Source organism: Orbicella franksi, chromosome 7 (genome assembly GCF_964199315.1).
Source record: "Orbicella franksi chromosome 7, jaOrbFran1.1, whole genome shotgun sequence".
Taxonomy (NCBI): Eukaryota; Metazoa; Cnidaria; class Anthozoa; order Scleractinia; family Merulinidae; genus Orbicella; species Orbicella franksi.
The window spans coordinates 26,589,061-26,610,478 of NC_138151.1; the positions used below are offsets into that span (position 1 = coordinate 26,589,061).

At 40.0% G+C, this 21,418-nt stretch overlaps 1 protein-coding gene across 2 annotated transcripts; it reads right to left on the bottom strand.

Annotated features, from left to right (window-relative positions):
• Position 1: 1 nt before the first annotated feature.
• Positions 2-16,188, bottom strand: LOC145491996 (uncharacterized). 2 transcript variants are annotated; one of them, XM_081471303.1, is made up of 9 exons: positions 15,402-16,186; positions 12,563-12,787; positions 8,114-8,190; positions 6,881-6,905; positions 6,683-6,757; positions 5,921-6,007; positions 4,515-4,625; positions 4,118-4,423; positions 2-1,704 (listed from the first exon to the last, which is right to left on the bottom strand). In XM_081471303.1, the coding sequence occupies exons 1-8, from the start codon at positions 15,454-15,456 to the stop codon at positions 4,134-4,136; spliced, it is 945 nt and encodes a 314-aa protein (XP_081327429.1). In that variant the 5' UTR covers positions 15,457-16,186; the 3' UTR covers positions 2-1,704; positions 4,118-4,133. The 2 variants fall into 2 exon arrangements, with proteins under 2 accessions (XP_081327429.1, XP_081327430.1); XM_081471304.1 differs by lacking the exon at positions 4,515-4,625 and having other exon boundaries at positions 15,402-16,188.
• Between the last annotated feature and the right edge of the window lie 5,230 nt (positions 16,189-21,418).

Here is a 21,418-nt window from a genome sequence, read left to right on the forward strand (position 1 = left end):
CGCCCCTGCCGAATCCTGGTTGGTCAATTCAATTTTCAAGCGCACCAGCCGTACGCAAGGGTTAGGAGTGTTTGTACAACGCTGGTGGGCTCTCCCAGCTACTCTGAAGGGCGTGAATACAAATTTCTCGCCAAAAGCACTGACAAAAGAACAGTACAGACCTTCGTCAAAGTATTGTCTATAGTTACGCCCTCTCTCTTTAAACACAATACTCCAGGGGAATACTCCAACAATACGATTTCCATTGGAAGACGATAGAACGCGCGTCTGTAAAGGCTGCTCACTTTATTTAGCCATGGAAATATGGACTTTTTACTGTTCTATCGTAATAACAATAATAAACTGTATTTTAAAAGGTGTCTTACAACTTTAGCTCAGGAACCTAATTGGGGATGAAATACCACAAATATACATTAAAATAATGATCGTTTAAAAGAACAGCTTTATTTCCGTGTAAAAATAAATATTAAACTAAGAAACGAAAGGTGCTAAGCATCATCACTAGCTATTAAAAAACTCAAATTTAAAATAAATACAAAATTCATTAGCAATGGTACAAAAATTTGGTTAAGACTATTTACATTTATACAATAATTAAATGAACGCGCGCACTCTGATTGGTCAATCAGCTATGGTTTATTGTGCCAGTAAACTCATGGAAATTTCGCGTGCCTTCTGAATTATTATATATCGAAGAATTCGTAAATCACTCGCCTGCGGTTCGTGATTTACGAATTCTTGTCGTGTTCTTCCAACATCCTGCGTGGTTTATCATCCTACAAACCATAAAAACTTGTGGTCTATTGCTTAAATAACCAGCTAAAATTGGTTTTGTCGATTTGAAGTCATCAAATGTAAAGCAGTGCGCTGAAAGCACTGGACGTAAAACTTCGAGCAAATTACCGATACAACATGTTAACAGAACAGGAAGCTTTCCCTGAAACAGCTACAATAACCCAAACATGCACCGTCCCTGTATTTATCGGTTTTGCTGGATTCGATAATCAACTGTAACTTTTCACTATCGAGCTCAACATTTGAGCGAACTAGTTTCGCGAGTTCATCAAATCTAAGATAAGCTGCGAAGGCCAGCAGGCATATTACAACAGAACGAATATTATATAAAGAAGCCACAGACAGGACTTGAGAATTAACTAATTGTTCCAATTGAGAAACGGTCACAGGCTCCTTCTTGGAAGTAAGGTGGGCCAAAAGACGCTGTGCACCAGCGTGGACATCCTTCACCAACGGGTACTCTAACGGAGAAGGCTTCCCAGCCAAATGGTGAATCCAAGCAATGCTATATGTACAGCGCACTCTATCGGAGAAGCCGTCTTGTCATCCGACATCAAATGACGCAAATAGAGAGCGAAGTGGTAAGGAGACGTAGGGACAACTGGCAGGTCATGATCACGGGCTCAAAGTTTCCATCTGGCGCATGTTGCAGAGCACTTGGTTGTAGTGCTTGTGGCTATTCCCGCCAAAGTCACATCAGGAGGAGAGTTGGCTGAAGCTGTTAAATGATGATCGTCCAGAGGAATAGGCTTGACAACATGGTTGACTTGAAAACATGTACAAAAAATAGAAAAGAAAGAAAAAGAAACGCAGATGGCCAAACAAAAATAAATCGAAATAAATAAATCGGTTAATTCAAAGGAACGAATGGTATACAAAAACCACAGAAGTCCATAGAAATGCCCACTCCTAAAAGAGAAAGTAAAGAATTGGTTTAAATGGATATACATGTAACAATGTCAGACTATCAAATGTTGCGGATGTAATTAAAAAATTAATTGTGCTCGGGAAAAATTATACCGCTGTCGTCTCAGTGGAACTTCTTTCTACTAAATATGCTAAGTAAACGTACAGGCAGTCGGTAATTGTACTGTGGATATTTTTAGCCAGTAAAAGTACTGATTGGTGATTGTACTATTGTAGTGGTATAATATTCAGTAAAATTACTAGCCATAGTCGTATGATATTCTGTGAAAATACTGACAACCGGTTATTTCTACATTTTGTGCATACTCCAAGCGTGGCAACAAATCTAAACTTACTTAAACTAGCCAATAACAGAAAGATACACTAATTTAGAAGTGTTAACAGTAAACTCACATGCTCGACTTGTTTGTTTAGTTCTCGTTTCAAACGTTCAATGATAAAACTCTCCTTTACTTTGAGTTTAGAATAACTCTTAGCATATTCAAGAATTTTGAAACAAGAAACATAGCAATTGTCTCGACAATTCTTAGGAGATATGCCCAAAAATGCATGCAATAACGAATAGAGCAGATTTGACAAAATTTTGTTGACGATATCGACGGATTTGACGAAATTTGTCAATCTGTGAAATTTTGTCAAAAGTGACAAATCCGACGAAATTTCGCCAAACCTGTTGAGAATAGAGATCACTTGACTGGTAGTGCCCCAGAAAGTTGACCAATTTGGCGAAAGTGACGAATCTGACGAAATTTCACTTAGGCCCGGTTCATACGTCGCATTTCTGCCGTGTCGAATTCAACGTCTGAAATTCGACGTCTGAATCGGCTGCCGCATTTCTGCCGCACGTTCGACTGGTCTTGTCGCATTATCCGACAGAAATGCGACACCGATTCAAACGTCGAATTTCTGCCGTGTCGAATCTAATTCATACATTATGTTAATGTATTGAGCATGCGTAAATTTGGTCCCGTCAAAGAGAAAGAAGAAACTTGGCTATTCTCGACCCAATGCAACCTGAAAATATTGCAAAACAAACTGCTACATTGTCAGCCTTCTCCTTCTCATTCCATTGGCGGACAACTTTTCGCAAAATTAAAGTCCTTCGTCCCTCAGTATCTCCGTCCGCCATATTGAATACTCTGCGTTTAAAACTTTTTCCGCTGACCGACATACCCGACAGTATTAATCCTGAATTAAATTCGACACAAGTGCGACGTATGAATCGTCAGTCGCATTTCTGCCGTGTCGAATTCAATTCAACGAATTAAATTCGACAGAAATTCGACGTCTGAATCGGCTGCCGCATTTCTGCCGCACGTTCGGCTGGTCTTGTCGCATTATCCGACAGAAATGCGACACCGATTCAGACGTCGAATTTCTGCCGTGTCGAATCTAATGCATACATTATGTTAATGTATGGAGCATGCGTAAATGTTTTCCCGCTCAAGAAAAAGAAGAAACTTGGCCATTCTCGACCCAATGCAACCTGAGCATATTGCAACACATACTGCTCCGTTGTCAGCTTTCTCCTTCTCGTTCCATTGGCGGTCAATTTTTTGCAAAATTTAAGTTCTTCGTCGCTCAGTATTTTCGTCCGCCATATTGAATACCCTCCGTTTAAAACACTTTCCGCTGGCTGACATACCCGACAGTACAAATTCCGAATTAAGTGCGACACAAGTGCGACGTATGAATCGACAGTCGCATTTCTGCCGCACTTAATTGAATTGAATTCGACACGGCAGAAATGCGACGTATGAACTGGGCCTAACTCGTTTTACGAGGAAAATATATGCACAGCGTTCTGCTTTACTTGGGTAACAGGCTTTTACCGTGAAGACAAGAGAAATACATACTGCTTCCTCTTTCGCATGGGGCTCGGGCAACATTCATTCGTAACGAGGGAAACATTTACTGGCGAAATTTAGGCAATTTTTGCAAAATATGCTTGGACCGTCTCTGATAAGACAATTTGCATAATCTTCGGAAAAATCGTCAAATCCGCCAATACGTTAGGAACGTATCTGATGAGAGATAATTTACCTAGTTATGGCAGGCGAAAAGTCGCCATTACTCTGCCAAGCTGATTTGGCTTTGACAAAACGACAAAAATTCGCCAAAATCGTCAAATCAATGAACGTTCAATCAGTTTGACGAGAGTTTATTTTCGCTACTTTCGCAAGTCGGTAGAAATTCAAGAACGTTTGGAAGCCTACCGGCGAATAAGTTTTTTGTTGGAAGGAAATTACCAAGTAAATATTACCTGCGTGCCTTATTAGAAGATGTTTCGACCATGTTTTCCACAAAATATTTGTAATCAAGAGCAGGTTTTGTGTGATTTATCTAGGTGACTTATTTACAAGACCTTACAAGGATACTGAATAAATATACCTACCTTGGAAGGGATGTTCTTAGTTATGGCAAACACAACAAAATTCTTCCGCCAGGTCTTTTCGACGAAACAAACGGTGACACAAGGCATTATATAACACCGAGAACGTTGCCCTTTCGCCTTCAGCTCGTTTCCATTTCAGTAACATTGCATAAGCCTTTTCACTGTATTCCTCTTCCTCTTTACTTATAGCATCTAGATCTGCTTCCGTCATGCTCAACCGACGTCCAAGCTTCTTCCAGTCCTTAGGAATTTTCTGTGCCAATCCTTCCAAGACTTCGTCCTCAGGTCTACCTTCTTCAATCTCAACTAAATTGAAAATAAAACAGCATAGTCGTAACAGATCTACCCTTTATTTTGGACTCAACTCATTCAACGGTAAACTGAAATGATATGTTACCTTCAGATTTCTCCGACATCACGCCAGTACCGTCAGAAGTTTCACTACTCCAATGTGGTACTGATTTTCCATTTCGTTCTACAGTTGAACACTGATCTTTATCAGAAGTACCTAGAATGGTGAGCAATACTATTATAGCGCGCAGCGCCTTACCGTAACCACCCGACAAATGTTTTTGCAAGTTAGCCAATCAGAGAGCACAAATTTGTTTGTTATACCTCCCAACTCAAATACGTTCTCCGAGTGGAGAATGTGTCAGGTGTCGTAGGTCAAAACTCACTAACTCCCTAACTCCCCAGGGAAACAACAACTTGAACTTTCGACTCGAACGTGATCAAGTCGTGCTCCTTGAAACCGCGGCAAATTTGTGAGCCAGCCGGCGTCAAGCAAACGATTTCTTCGCAGTATTTTTTCTATTTTTGAGTTGGGAGGTATAACAAAACACTTAATGACTGGACCCAAGGGAAACATTGAGGTCGAGGTGCTTATTGACGTCTCCGCCTATTGCGCGCAAAGGCTACAACTGAATATTGACCAATATTGGGTTTCTCTTCCTTTGTTGTCTTAAGGTTTTGCAGATTTCCCTTTTGAGTATTTATTTAGCTTAACCGAAGGTTACAGAAGTGTTGTAAAGAAAGATGTTTAAGGCCCCTTCCACACTACGCCAGAGAAATTTGAAAACGGAGTTTCACTCTGAAACCGTATCACATGTTTGCCGCCCACACTAAGTCGGAGGAATTTAATAACGCAACAATCACCGGCCACTTTGGATTTGTGTTTGACGTCATCATTTTTACAAAACTCCGTTTTCAAAATGTTTTCCATCCATACTAAAACTCAACGCCGGCGTTTTCAAATTCCTCCGGATTGAAGAGCGTTTTCGAAAAGCTCCGTTTTCCTGACGGATTGGTGTGGACGGTAGGCCTAACCGTAGAAATAAAGCTACGTTTTCAAATTTCTCTGGCGTGGTGTGAACGGGGCTTAAGTGACTGCTTCGGAATTTGCTACATGTTTATTCATTATTGTAGCTAAAACGTCGCAGGCCGAACTATACTAAAGACGAGTTATCCGTCTAGGTATAAATTGACGAATAATTCGTCTAGTGTTTAATCAATAGGCTGATTTAGCAAGAGAACGGGAACGTCACTTGACGACGGCGCGCGCAGTACAAATACCCAAATATGGTCAAATTCCGCGCGCCCTGCCGTCGTCATCTGACCATATTTGGATATTTGTACTGCGCGCGCCGTCGTCAAGTGACGTTCCCGTTCTCTTGCTAAATCAGCCTATTACGAGGGTTACGATGGGTTCTAGAACCGTCCGTTCTAATCCTAAGAAGTCTAAGGATGGGATCATTACTTTGGATTTATATCTCAATGGTAAAATTAAAAAAACATCACTTTTACCTAGAGTGTGGTTAGGCCTGAATTCGAGACGTCTTCTGCTGGCCCAAGATAGTGCTTCTTCTTCCCTTCTTCGTTTTACATAAGTACCTAAATTAATCAATTGCAAACGTTGACAATTGACTAAACAGCGAATGAGACCAGGAACGTACTAACGCTGCACTCGCTGCATATGTACCGTATGATAGTATTATATTACTAATAAAAAAAAAAACATAAACACTGTCAATGCAGTTAAATAATATGTTGAAAGGATTTTTGAAAAACAGTAGTAGACTTGTTTTTAAATGCTATTTCTTTCTGTATATTTAATTTTTCTTCTAGAAGTATGAGAAAACTGTCGAAAGAGGGCTTTTTGTCGTGAAGGCAGCTGCAGTATATAGAAAATTTCGGAATTAGAATCACATAGTTGAAAGAGTATCTATGTTCTGTTCTGTCGAAAACATCGACCAAAGCATCCCGCGTGAAAGCCTTTAGGCTTCTTGATGATCAAAGATGACATCAAAATGTGGTAACAACAAAAAAACGTGGCACAGGACCCGTTAGGCGAGTGTGTCACTGATGTTCTTACAACATTTTGACGTCTTCTGATATCAATTACTGATCAGACGCACGGCAACATGGAATCTGTCTGTTTTGAATAGTGAAGAAACAAAAAAAAACAAAGTTTAAGACGTCATCTATGCGTCTGTCCTCCAATTGATCATAAGAACCAATCAAAATGCGACGTTTTGTTTTGAATTCTGATTACAATGTATGACTCACTGATATGTTTTAAACCCCTTGTGCGTCTGCTTGAAGGTCTTGGCTTTGTTCGCTTTACAGGCGAGTCAGAAGGACCTCAGGAAGAAATAGAGAAAGGATGCATGTTATATTTGCTCAAGTTTGGTGCTAAAAGAGAATTGATGCATTAATTTATCAGCAGAATTTTATTAAGAGAGTCACTATAAACAGTCAGCAGACCTCTCTTTGATGGTGGTCTGGTGCTCTGAAAAAGAAAAAATCACCGAATTAACATGTTAGGCAAAACGAATGTTTAATCCATCAGATACCGATACATCAAATACTGGTAGCGCACAAACTGCCACACAGAAAGAAGGGTCAAAAGGAATTCACGACGAAGAAAAAACGTATAAACGGTCAACTCAGACCTTCCTTTTCAGGAATGTGGCTTTTGCTTTCAAAGATAACGAAAAAAACAACCGAGGTAACGGGGTAAGGCAAAAACAAAAGTACTAACAGTCAGAAAGGCATACGGCATACGGAAAGATATTACTGTCTTGTTATTCTGCTTAGGACCTCAGCCATGCAGCAAAACAGAGAAACAAATGTAATCTACACCCACTGCTTACTCTCTTTGGTAGTGACAGGTTACTATGATAAATTCATTATATTTTCTGATGTTGTAACGACATGACTAACAGTAAACACCCCAATTTTTGCTACTCCTTCCGAAATAAATTTGCACTTGATTTACATACAGTCAAACCCCTATTGATTGGCCACCCTGAGAGAAATGGGAGGTGGCTGCATCAATACCACCCTGCGAGCAGAGCCTCTTTTTGATCGGTACAAAGCATATGTACCGTAAAAAAAGACACTGCTTGCAGGGTGCATTAATACAGGTTGGCAATTTAACGGGGATTCGTCAGAAATTAGAAGGAGGCTTTATAAACTGAAAAAGAACATTGTAAACATTAAAAAGTTGTATTGCTATCTATAAATGAAAATTGTGAGAAATAAATTGTTGTTGTTTTACAGGACCGGATTTGATCATTTCAGAAGCAAAAAGGGATGAATATACAATGAAGGCCTCTAACACACAGAATGACTGTACAACTGTTAGTTGTGACACTGCATTGCCATGTCTTGAGCTGCAATGAAATCACCTTCATCATCATGAGCAAGATTCTTGAAACAAAGGTATTTTGCCACTGGATTAACAATTTACTAATCATGAACAATCCCAATTTCAACGAGAGAGATTTCAATCATTTGAACAAACAATTTGTGCCAAACACCACCAGAGAAAACATTTTCTGACGGATTACTATCTATTATGCTTAGGAAAATGAGCACAGTTCAATTACGATTCTTACAGTTGTTTAAGGTATCTGCACCGGCAAATTTTCAACATTTTCTTTTGAGCTCAAAATCACGGAACCACAAATATCCATTTAATGAAGAGTGTGTTACCTTGAATTCTCCAGCCAAGGAAGCATCAAGTACTCCAGGTGTAGCTTTGGTTTCTGTCACCTCCCTTATTATGTTTACTAGCATTTTAAAATAAAAATACAACATTTTGCCAAGTTTATGTACACATACACTGGTTGTGACAAAAATAAAAATAGTTGTAAAAATTGTAAAATTTTATATTCAGTTATGGGATTATAATAATTGTGATTCTAACTATGTGCATCAAAAGCTAGTGAATGAAACTTCGGCAGAACAAGAGATGGGAATACTGGAAATGTTCCATGATGTTACTGTCAAACTTTGAGAACTGTGAACAATAAAAATATATGTGGAATATTTATTGTGTCATAACCAATCAAAAGAAAAGGATTGACAATGATAAATTTAAATAATTTCTGATGTCGTAATGACATGGCTAACTGTAAACACCCCAATTTATGTTATTCCTTCCCAAATAAATCTGTACTTGATTTACAAAAAGTCGAACCCCTATTGATTGGCCACCCTGGGAGAAATGGGAGGTGGCTACATAAACGCAGGTTGGCAATTTAATAGGGATTCATCAAGAATTAGCAGGAGGCTTTATAAACTGAAAAGGAACATTGTAAACAGTAAAAATTTGTAATTGTATCTATAAATGTAAATTGTGAGAAATAAAGTATGTTGTTGTTGTTGCCCAGGGAATTGCATTTGCTTGTGAAAAATGTTTTTATGTTAAAACCACCCAAACCCTCTTCACCGGCATTCAAATATGGTAGGCCAGTAATATTACAGTGGAACCCCATTAATATGACCACTTTCGGGCCATGGAAAATTGGTCATATCAAAAGGGTTCTTTAAATAAGAAAATGACTGACTGAGCTTTTTTTCAGGCCAGAATAAAATGGCTGTAATAACAAGGTGGTCGTATTAATGGGGTGGTCATAAGGCGGGGTTGCACTGTATCTAAATTCCTGTATAACAAAGACAGGACTTAAAACAAAACAGATTTGTTTCATGACCTATGGGTTTACCAGTTTTGGTGTTGTTTCTGTGGTCTGAAGATCTTGCTTGTGATTGATTACCACACAATAAAAATACTTGACATATTTTATATAATCAGGGTTTTATAAGTTTGAGAGCAGTTGGTAATTGTAGACTAAATGTTTTGAGATGGTCTTTTACCCTGCTTAAAACAGTAAAATTTACTGATTTTCAAACTAATTTCCATTCCCCCAGGGAATGTTAAAGTCATGATTCCAGTGTAAATAAAATGTTTGCAACAATTCAATTTGGTGATTTGATAAATCCATGATACCAGATTTTGGGGAATGGGGAATCTGTTTAACATTTCCCCTAATAAATAACTGACTTTTTTTACATGACACTGAATTAATGTGATTATAAGTAAATCTTGAGAAACAAAGTTTGATGCCACAAAATTTTAGGGACCATTCATTTTCTAAAAGGTAGGGGGGGGAGCCTGGTGGGATTTAGGGGGCACATGCAAAAAAATATGGCTTAAAGGGGGGGGCCTGCTGAAAAAATATGGTGTTTAAAGGGGGGCACTCAAAATATTGCCTTATTGACAGCCTCCACAGTAGTGTTAAACTCATCAACAATCAATGAGCTTGGGGAATGGTGCCTGAAAGGATGGTGGAGCCTGAAAGCAAACTAAACCGAGCACATAGGGTATCCATGACAACCCTGCGAGCGACAACCTCCAGACCCAGACCTCCAAGGGCTTGGAGGGCAAAGGACCCACAAACAGGGTGGATGCGGGACCAGACGACCCACCAAACCTACCAAGCCTCTGTTCCCAACCCCTAGCTAAACACACTTGAACGTAAATAAGGATACATACCAAGCCACAGAATGACAAAAGTGTCACCATTGTATGCCACATGGCCAATGCCCAGACTGAAGGCCATCTCCAGATACTGGGCAAACTGCATCCAGGGTGGTTGGTAGCCAGGCCAAGGCCCAACAGCCACAATAGAAGCCAACGGATCTGGACGAGCAGACAAAGAGCAGCTAACGCACAAACTGGCAGAGCTTAGCTAATGACCCAAAAACCGCACTGACAGCGGTCCAGACTACTGAGCAGACAGAGGCCAGATTGGTCCCTGGCCAAGCAACAACCTGTCAGTCACAATAGATCATGACGGATCTGGACATGTGCTCCACAAGCAGCTAATGACACAAGCTGCCGGAGCTAGGCCACTGCCCGAAAACTGCATGGACAGCATTCGAGTTGCTGGGCAAATGGAGGCCGGGTCAGACACCAGCCAAACAAAGGCCCGACAGTCACAACAGATCGCGATGGAACTGAACTGATTAATGGCCAGCACTGGCCATTAATGGCCTGCCTTGATCAACATGAAGGTGAGTTTGCAGAAATGCAAATGATGGAAAAATAGGCCAAGCTCATTCAATGCCCCAGAACTTGAATATGAAGGACTGGACTGCCAGTCCTTGCAGTCCTGGAAAAAGTGCCTTGGACCCCTTCTGAGGATAAGATGTTATGCAGTCACAAAGAGAGTGCTGCACAAGATAACGATTGCCCATCCCGAAACAGAAACAGAGGGCCTGGATCATCTCCCCTCAACGACCGATAATCCAAGAGAGAGTGGATTGTGCACAGGGGATACTCTCCTCTAACTATGTACACGAAGCAGCCCTTGCGGAAAGTATCAGTTTTGGATGCCTTGATCCTAACCCTTAGACACAAGGGAGAAACATCCAAATCAACTGCAATGTCAGCTAACCCCAAATGGATAGCCGATGAAAAGCTGGCCAAATTAGGAACTGTCAACTCCTCCAAGTGACGGAAACCAAAGTACGCCAAATTACACGCTGCCCAAAACATACAATGGTCTGGTAGGCTCAAGTCCAAAGCCCGGAAAACCACCACCATGAGGTCGTCCATAACTGGTAGGAGTAATGAGAAAGAGTCACCTTTAGTTCTTTTAATTCTTCTGAGCACTTGCTACAATTGTAACAATCAAAAAGAGGATCAGGAAAACACAGTTCGATATGTAGAGAGCATACCGCTGTCAGATAAACCTTGATGGTAGAATGCTGAAAAATACTGGCGAAAAAGGTGGCAAAGAGACACAAAGTTCACTCATCAGTAGGGCAGGGGGAGCCAGAAGGATGAATCTTACCAAGTTGCAAGCAGAAATTCTGCCTGGCCCGACATGTAAGAGCTGTGCATTGCGGGGGTCAGTCCCTGAACCAAAAAATTGTGACGCTGTGCCTCTAACTACAAGGGATCAAGAACTCACACAGCTGATGACGCACTGGGACAGGGTAGAGCTGAGCATCAACAAGAGGATTACCCATGTATAAATAAATTTTAATAAAATAAAATAAATAAATAATAAATCAGGAGCCAACTGTCTGAATTCCTACCAATGAAAGCATGAAAGAGCATCGGTTGAGAGGCGTGTGGACTGTTCTAACAAGAACTGTCCAGCAGCAAAAAACACCCAGCATGATTTGGCATCCAAAGCTGAGCTGTAAAATCCAGGCACCCCAGCCTGCACAAATCCTCCAGCTACCCTGTACACACTCTTAGGGAGACTGCTAGCCAGCAATCTTGTTTCGCGAAAAACTAAATTACATTTAGCCACATCAAATGTTCTGCCGGAATGCCTAAAATAGTGTTCCAAAGGTTCTGAAAATTTAACATTTACCCAGGGGAACATACCTCCAGACCCCATTACTTTGTTAGGTACCCTGCAGCAGGAAATAAGCCCCTAATTAACTAAACATATGGTTGCTAAATATATCTCAACCTCCACAAATAACTTCCTTTTGATAAGACAGAGACAAGGTCAGCTTTTTTGTCATGCTTTTGACTATTTTTACTTGAATACATCTCAATTGTGATGACAGCATCTATAATAGTGCAAATACTCTTCCAGAATACCTAAAATAGCGTTCCTGGGGACTCTGAAAATTCAAATGCTAGGTACCCTGCAGCAGGAACTAAACCCCTGGTACTTTTAAGAATTTGGCTGCTAAATACACAAATGTACCTGAACCTCCATGAGTGACTTCCCTTAAAAAGAGGCTATGGCAGCTTTTTTTCAGGCTTTGTCTATTTCTATTTGAATATCGACATTGTGAACCCTGTAAATACATTAAAACCTCCACTAACAACCATGCAACGTCCTTTTCAAAAACTGCTCAAACTGGCTTGAAATTGGTATATTGCTCTTCTAAGTTGTTCAGACTGCAACAATTTTACCTTTTTATTTCCATGGGGGGGAGGGGGGGTTCATCCCAAAACTTTAGAAGTACAGTGGGCAGTCAGGAAAAAAATTCTGATGAAGAGGGGCAGATCATTCTATATAGAAATGACCATCTATCAAATCCCACCAGCCCCCCTCCCTACCCCATAAAAAACCAACAGTCCCTTATGTCTACAAAATTTAATTGTGTGATAGGATACTTGATTCTTACATCCCATGTTAAGGTTCCTCTCAAGTTTTTGAATCTTGTTCTTTAAGCCCTCATTTTCCAGTCTGTGCTTCCTACAGTCACTGCAGCCACTGGTAACTTCAGGCTTGCGAGCTTCTTGTACACAGTGATTTTCTTTACTGTCACATTGTTTCTGTGACTTTGTCTTCTTTCTCTTTCCTTTTGTGTTGCTACCACTCAGATGTGCACCAAATATTAATTGTGTATCTAAAAGAAGGAATATGGTTAGAGAACTCAGCAAACTTTGAAAGGTTGCAAAGAGCTTTGAGGTTACAGTAAGACTAAGTTGAACAGGCTATGACCATGCATATTTTTCTCCTGCTCAAGAAAAATTACTAAAGTGAACTGTTCTGGTTGGTCTTCTCCTTGTGTTCAGAACCAAATAGGATACAATTTAGATGATCTACATTATTCATTGATCTTCAGAAGGATTTGGATAATCCTCGGAAGTGCTAGGGAAACAGCTAATTACCTTCGGCTATCTTCAGAAGACCTAGGGTGAACTTCAACCACGTTTGAAATACCACAGATAAATGTCGGTAACTGTGGAATGTCTTTGTACTAACTTCAGATATCTTTATTTTAATTTGCACGGGTGTTACATGAAAAACTGCACTCCTTTTAGCCAATCAGAATTGAGTAAGGCCCTATGTTCCTTGTAGGGAAAAGAACATCATGATGATTAGGTAATCAAACAAATACAGTTGAACAATAATAATTATTGAGTTTGATTGGGTTTGGCAATCAAACAAAATCAAACTGAAAAATTCGCGCAAGAGTTTGATAGCATTCTATTTCCAAACCCAATCAAGTGTAAGAACAACAAAGATCTAGGAAATTAAGTGAAATGAACAATAGAAAATTGATTTAACTTCACTGTATTAAACATCATCATTTCAATGTGCCGATCAATTTGAAGCTTCAATATCCCCCTCCCTGGGCAACCGACGGGCATTGGAATGTTGACTGAGAGTGGGTTGTGGGGAATTTGACTCAGCCTTCCTGGGTGGGGTGGGAAATTTGAACCGATGTGTCATGTCTTTCCAGGCAGCATAGCCAAGTTGTTAGAGCGCCAGATTTGAAATCCGTAGGTCCCGGGTTCAAATCCCGTTCTGACCGCTAGCTGATGTTGTTCTTGGTAGCCCCGAGTTCAACTTCTTGGCTGCGCTTGTAAATAGCCAACTGGTCTGCCTCCCGCCAGTTGGGATTCTTAACCTAGTTATGTTTATTTGAATACTTATTTATCATTGTTTGTTTACATTGGTCCTGAAAACCCCAATGGAGAGTGGCCAATTAAGTAATTTATTTATTTATTTATTTATTTATTTATTTATTTATTTATTTAATATACGTGGTTGTTCCAGGTATTAAGAAGTTTTAAAGGAAAAGAAGTCGCTTTTGTTAGTGAATGGATGACAAGCCAAGGGCTGCAAAAGCTTTGCAACATTTTTGAAGGTATGTTTAAAATCTAGAGTGTAACTGAGTTGTGTGATTTTCAGGTTTTAAAGCTTGAATAATCAAATCAATTGCTGGTCAATGTGCAGATAGTCACGTTCGCTGATATTGCCTTTTTCATAAAATAGTTGCTGTCTGCAGAGCACAAACTGCTATTGAATAGTGAATGAACAAACGCTCTAAAATGTACAACAACCTCTCTCAAACAAAATTAAATACAATGCAGTCGAAGGTATTGCATTCAGTTCCTGAACACATTTAGTATCATAAATTTTTCACACCGTGCAATGACGCTTGCAAGTGAAAAACCCAACAGCGGCGTGACTTTGCTAAATTTTACCAATATTCGTTGATCACACAAGAAATTCTTCAATTCAAATGCCCTGCCCAGGGGGAGATGTTGAAGCTTCGAATTGATCGGCGCATAATATCCACTTCTGTTTAATACATGTATCATTCAAGAGTCTATTTTTACCTAAGTCATGTAACAAGCCGAGAAATGCAATGAACTAAATAAGGCTGATTCACCTGTACAACGTTCTTTGTGAGACACCTGACCTACAAAAAGCAAAACATGCACATTTTTCCGGCAGGAGTATTTTGAAGAACGTCGAACGCCGAATGCAGAACGCCAAATGCACCGTCTGCTTGTGGTTAGTTACACTCATGTTTCCTTGAGGTTAACTTTTATTTCTGGGAAAGGGACAAATACAATATAATGCTGTCCTTTCCAAGTAAACAGAAGCTAACCGGAAGCTACCCTTGTCTCAGAGGTTTTTCTTGATTTTTCTCCGCATGAGAGAGCTGCGAGAGAGCCGCGAAGCGGTGAAAACACGGTCGCGACTTGTGTTCGCCGATTCGCGAAAAGAAGAAAAATCAAGAAAAACCTCTGGGACCAGGGTAACCGGAAGCAAACATAAGTGAAACGAACCTCAAGCAAACAGTACATTTGGCGTTCGGTGTTCTGCATTCCGCATTCTGTAAAATACCCCTTTCGACATTTTCCCTATAAATTCCGACTTTTAATCGAATGTGTTCCAACTCTGTCCAACTTCAATCTTCCTATTGTTGTCTCAGAGTTTGATCATGGTCGATTACGGAACTCCAACGAACCCGATCACTAAACTTACTTCGATAGCATAATCAAAAGTCCAACAAGGCTGAACTAAATTGAGTTTGAAACGAATAGAGCGCGATATTTGATTAAGTGTCGACCTATCCTGGATATGATCGCGCTAAAGCTGACTAATTAATTGAGTTGGAATCGACGACTGTCGAGTTGTATTCGTCACATGATTTGTACAAGTATGAACTGCAGTGGTAAAACCAACGTTCTACAAAATAACACATTTATACAGTAGTATACCTTTTCTTAAAGGGGCAGGAAGATCCCTCCTTCGTGGTGCTTGTGCAGCCATCATTTGAGTGAAAATCAGAAAATGACAACAAATTTCGAAAAGGACGCGCTCCCTCACAATAGGTCCAGGGTGGCCAATTGCCGGTCAGGTTTTGATCACGTGACAGAAGTTGGTCGCGCATCCCTGAGTCTCGAAATAGGGCAGCCTCGTTCGCACGCGGAGATCTGTCTCACACCATAAGGAGCTTGAAAAGGCAATTCTTCGACAGCCGACGGAACTCTTCAAAATCCTTGAGAAACTGAAAACTTCATATTGTTAGATAGAGGAAAGGTAAAGCTCTTATGCTAAGTTTATCCCGTGGCCTAGTATTGTTAATTATGTCCATGCGAATACCGAGAACTTTATCAATTTTCCCGATATTTTTTGCATTTTTAATGATGCATTAAGGTGGCTCAAAACAGTTTCCAGCACTTAACAGTGGCGGATCCAGACCTTGAGCTAAGCGGCGGTTGGGGAAGGGGCGGTTTTGTTTGTTTGCCCTGCTGGCTTTTCTTCCTTCTGTGTTTTTTTTCTTTTTTTTTTTTTATCCAAAATAAGGGTGGCGGAGGGGGCGGGGGCCCTGGGACCCTCCTATCCCCTAGATCCGCTACGGCTTAGATTTCGATGGGTCGTTATAACATCTCTTTATCTCTCTATCTATGGTAACCTATAAGATAGTCTTTGTTTACAATATTTGCCTCATTACCATAAGCGACACAGTTTCTGATGGAGCTACAAAGAGATTAATACTGAGTATTGAAAGGGCACAGCACGATTAACTGTCCCAAGGAATCTGAGCGCGATGTATTGAAAACTTTCTGTGCGACGAGGGTTTAAAAGCTCAAAATTTTACAAAGAATGTATGAGCTCATTAGCGCTTTCGCCGCCCAGAAATTTTGATGTTTTTGAAAGCCAATTTCTCCTCGAATATTACACCCAAAGAGCCAAAAATTTCACCATTTACTAAGTTTCACAAGCTCTTTAAGTTTTTCTAGTAAAATCGTGTCTAGCATGATGCCGTCTATGCGCAAAGTCGTATGTTAATGAGGAAAAATGTAAACAATGACGTCAGCAAAGATTCGTCTATTGTGTCACGAATCGCGAAAATGATAGCAACGAGTTCACCATTGATTGGGCAGTTTTTTGATACCATGATTGTAGCATCAAGTGATAGAAAGTGGTTATAACGACCCATCAAAATCTTACTACTGGAGAATGTTTAAAGCCACCCTAAATTGGCTTTGCTTCCATATTTCACAGTGCTTTAGTAGACAATTTATTAATTTCCTGTGAAAAAGAAGCCAGATCGCGGTAAGTACTTGGTGTAAGACTACGTATAATGTCCCGAGATACACCCACACATTTGCTGGTAGTGTCGCCTATATATTGGCTATAGCATTGCTATGGCTATAGCACTGATATAGTAGCAATAGTCGCTATAGTAGCTGTAGTAGCTGTAGTAGCTGTAGTAGCTGTAGTATCTGTAGTATCTGTAGTAGCTGTAGTATTTGTAGTAGCTGTAGTATCTGTAGTAGCTGTAGTATCTGTAGTAGCTGTAGTAGCTGTAGTAGCTGTAGTAATTGTAGTAGCTGTAGTAGCTGTAGTAGCTGTAGTATCTGTAGTATCTGTAGTAATTGTAGTAGCTGTAGTAGCTGTAGTATCTGTAGTAGCTGTAGTATCTGTAGTAATTGTAGTAGCTGTAGTAGCTGTAGTATCTGTAGTATCTGTAGTAAGTGTAGTAGCTGTAGTAGCTGTAGTATCTGTAGTAGCTGTAGTAGCTGTAGTAGCTGTAGTATCTGTAGTAGCTGTAGTATCTGTAGTATCTGTAGTAATTGTAGTAGCTGTAGTATCTGTAGTAGCTGTAGTAGCTGTAGTATCTGTAGTAGCTGTAGCAGCTGTAGCAGCTGTAGTAGCTGTAGTATCTGTAGTAGCTGTAGTATCTGTAGTAGCTGTAGTAGCTGTAGTATGTGTAGTAGCTGTAGTATCTGTAGTAGCTGTAGTATCTGTAGTAGCTGTAGTATCTGTAGTATCTGTAGTAGCTGTAATATCTGTAGTAGCTGTAGTAGCTGTAGTAGCTGTAGTATCTGTAGTAGCTGTAGTAGCTGTAGTAGCTGTAGTATGTGTAGTAGCTGTAGTATCTGTAGTAGCTGTAGTAACTGTAGTATCTGTAGTGTCTGTAGTAGCTGTAATATCTGTAGTAGCTGTAGTAGCTGTAGTATCTGTAGTAGCTGTAGTATCTGTGGTATCTGTAGTAACTGTGGTAACTGTAGTAGCTGTAGTATCTGTAGTAGCTGTAGTATGTGTAGTAGCTGTAGTATCTGTAGTAGCTGTAGTATCTGTAGTAGCTGTAGTAGCTGTAGTATCTGTAGTATCTGTAGTAGCTGTAGTATCTGTAGTAGCTGTAGTAGCTGTAGTATCTGTAGTAGCTGTAGTATTTGTAGTAGCTGTAGTATCTGCAGTAGCTGTAGTATCTGTAGTAGCTGTAGTATCTGTAGTAGTTGTAGTATGTGTAGTAGCTGTAGTATCTGTAGTATCTGTAGTAGCTGTAGTAGCTGTAGTAGCTGTAGTATCTGTAGTAGCTGTAGTATCTGTAGTAGCTGTAGTTGCTGTAGTATCTGTAGTAGCTGTAGTAGCTGTAGTAGCTGTAGTAGCTGTAGTATTTGTAGTAGCTGTAGTATCTGCAGTAGCTGTAGTATCTGTAGTATCTGTAGTAGCTGTAGTAGCTGTAGTAGCTGTAGTACCTGTAGTATCTGTGGTATCTGTAGTAACTGTGGTAACTGTAGTATCTGTAGTATCTGTAGTATCTGTAGTATGTGTAGTAGCTGTAGTATCTGTAGTATGTGTAGTAGCTGTAGTATCTGTAGTATCTGGAGTATCTGTAGTATCTGTAGTAGCTGTAGTAGCTGTAGTATCTGCAGTAGCTGTAGTATCTGTAGTAGCTGTAGTATCTGTAGTAGCTGTAGTAGCTGTAACATCTGTAGTATCTGTAGTAGCTGTAGTATCTGTAGTAGCTGTAGTATCTGTAGTATCTGTAGTATTTGTAGTATCTGCAGTACCTGTAGTATATGTAGCATCTGTAGTATCTGTAGTAGCTGTAGTAGCTGTAGTAGCTGTAGTTTCTGTAGTAGCTGTGGTATCTGTACTCTAGTACAAAAGTAACGCGAAAATAGAGGAATGGAGCTCAAGGGTAGGTGAGAAAAGGGGAAAAAGTAAATAACTGTGAGAAACGAAAGATAACGTGGCTTCCATTAGAATTGTTGTAACTGAAAAAAAAATGCATCTGATCATTGTTATTACGAGGGAATGGTCATCGATTATGTTTGTTTTCATTGTTAAGCACTTGGGGGTTTTTCTAACAGGTTGTCCTGCTGCTGGCTCGCACTAGAACTTAAGACCCACAACTGACTAACTTTTTTCCCTGGTGGAGAGCAATGTTGAGAGCAAGAGTTCTAGCCTTGTATTGAGTCGGAAAAAGTGGTTACATTAGATAAAGGATGCAGATCATGTTGACCTTGGTCTGTTTCCGCCACTATTAAATAGGGGCAGATTGAAATGATGGACGCAAATGATTGGTGAAATAACAAATTTGTAGACCAGGAGCACTGAATGGATGATTGGCCTGTCACTGTCACGCAATATCGTTAAGTTCTTCATTCAGAGGAAGGTTTTCAACAAATCCTGCAATCTGATTGGTTCCGCTAGGGAGCGGAATTTTCCTGGAGTACATCTAGTTCCATCGAGTTCATCTGTCATCGTAAAAGTGGAAAGTGGAAATAGTCATATCTCACTTCCATCTACGCTTAATCAGGGCAAGTTAATCTCTGTTCACTATTAAATGGAAAGGAAAGTCACTGTAAGTAAATTGGGTTGACTGTAGTTGTTTGGTTGTTTGTGGCTTGGCGCTGTAAGGGCAAGTAAGATACTACAGATACTACAGATACTACAGCTCCTACAGAGACTACAGCTACTACAGATACTACAGCTACTACAGTTACCACAGATACTACAGATACTACAGCTACTACAGATACTACAGCTACTACAGATACCACAGATACTACAGATACTACAGCTACTACAGATACTACAGCTACTACAGATACTACAGCTACTACAGCTACTACAGATATTACAGCTACTACAGATACTACAGATACTACAGTTACTACAGCTACTACAGATACTACAGATACTACAGTTACTACAGCTACTACAGATACTACAGCTACTACACATACTAGAGCTACTACAGCTACTACAGATACTACAGCTACTACACATACTACAGCTACTACAGCTACTACAGCTACTACAGATACTACAGCTACTACAGATACTACAGCTACTACAGCTGCTACAGCTGCTACAGCTACTACAGATACTACAGCTACTACAGATACTACAGCTACTACAAATACTACAGCTACTACGTCTACTACAGATACTACACATACTACAGCTACTACAGAGACTACAGATACTACAGATACTACAGCTACTACAGTGACTAGATACTACAGCTACTACAGCTACTACAGATACTACAGTTACTACAGTGACTACAGATACTACAGATACTACAGTTACTACAGTGACTAGATACTACAGCTACTACAGCTACTACAGATACTACAGATACTACAGTTACTACAGTGACTACAGATACTACAGATACTACAGTTACTACAGTGACTAGATACTACAGCTACTACAGCTACTACAGCTACTACAGATACTACAGATACTACAGTTATTACAGTGACTACAGATACTACAGATACTACAGTTACTACAGTGACTAGATACTACAGCTACTACAGCTACTACAGATACTACAGCTACTACAGCTACTACAGATATTACAGCTACTACAGATACTACAGATACTACAGTTACTACAGCTACTACAGATACTACAGCTACTACACATACTACAGCTACTACAGCTACTACAGATACTACAGATACTACAGCTAGTACAGATATTACAGCTACTACAGATACTACAGATACTACAGCTACTACAGATACTACAGCTACTACACATACTACAGCTACTACAGCTACTACAGCTACTACAGATACTACAGCTACTACAGATACTACAGCTACTACAGCTGCTACAGCTGCTACAGCTGCTACAGCTACTACAGCTACTACAGCTACTACAGATACTACAGCTACTACAGATACTACAGCTACTACAATTACTACAGATACTACAGATACTACAGATACTACAGCTACTACAGATACTACAGCTACTACAGATACTACAGCTACTACAGCTACTACAATTACTACAGATACTACAGATACTACAGCTACTACAGCTACTACAATTACTACAGATACTACAGCTACTACAGATACTACAGCTACTACAGCTACTACAATTACTACAGATACTACAGATACTACAGCTACTACAGCTACTACAGCTACTACAATTACTACAGATACTACAGATACTAAAGCTACTACAGCTACTACAGCTACTACAGATACTACAGCTACTACAAATACTACAGCTACTACAGATACTACAGCTACTACAGCTACTACAGCTACTACAGCTACTATAGCGACTATTGCTACTATATCAGTGCTATAGCCATAGCAATGCTATAGCCAATATATAGGCGACACTACCAGCAAATGTGTGGGTGTATCTCGGGACATTATACGTAGTCTTACACCAAGTACTTACCCAGATCGCCCCACCCCGCTGGGCTGCTAGGTCAGCGGTATTTTAAAGAAACTTCAAAATGGCGGACGAAGATTGACACTCGACTGACTTGAGTGTCTCTGGTGAGGAATTTTTGACAAGATTAATATTAATATTGATGCGTAGTCTTAACTCACACGTTTGGATTTTGATTGGGATCAAAGGTATTTAGCAACGCTGGTTACGCCGCAAAATTACACAAAAATGCTTGGAAATCTGACTTTTGTTGTACATTTTTTGCATATTTTGTATCATGCC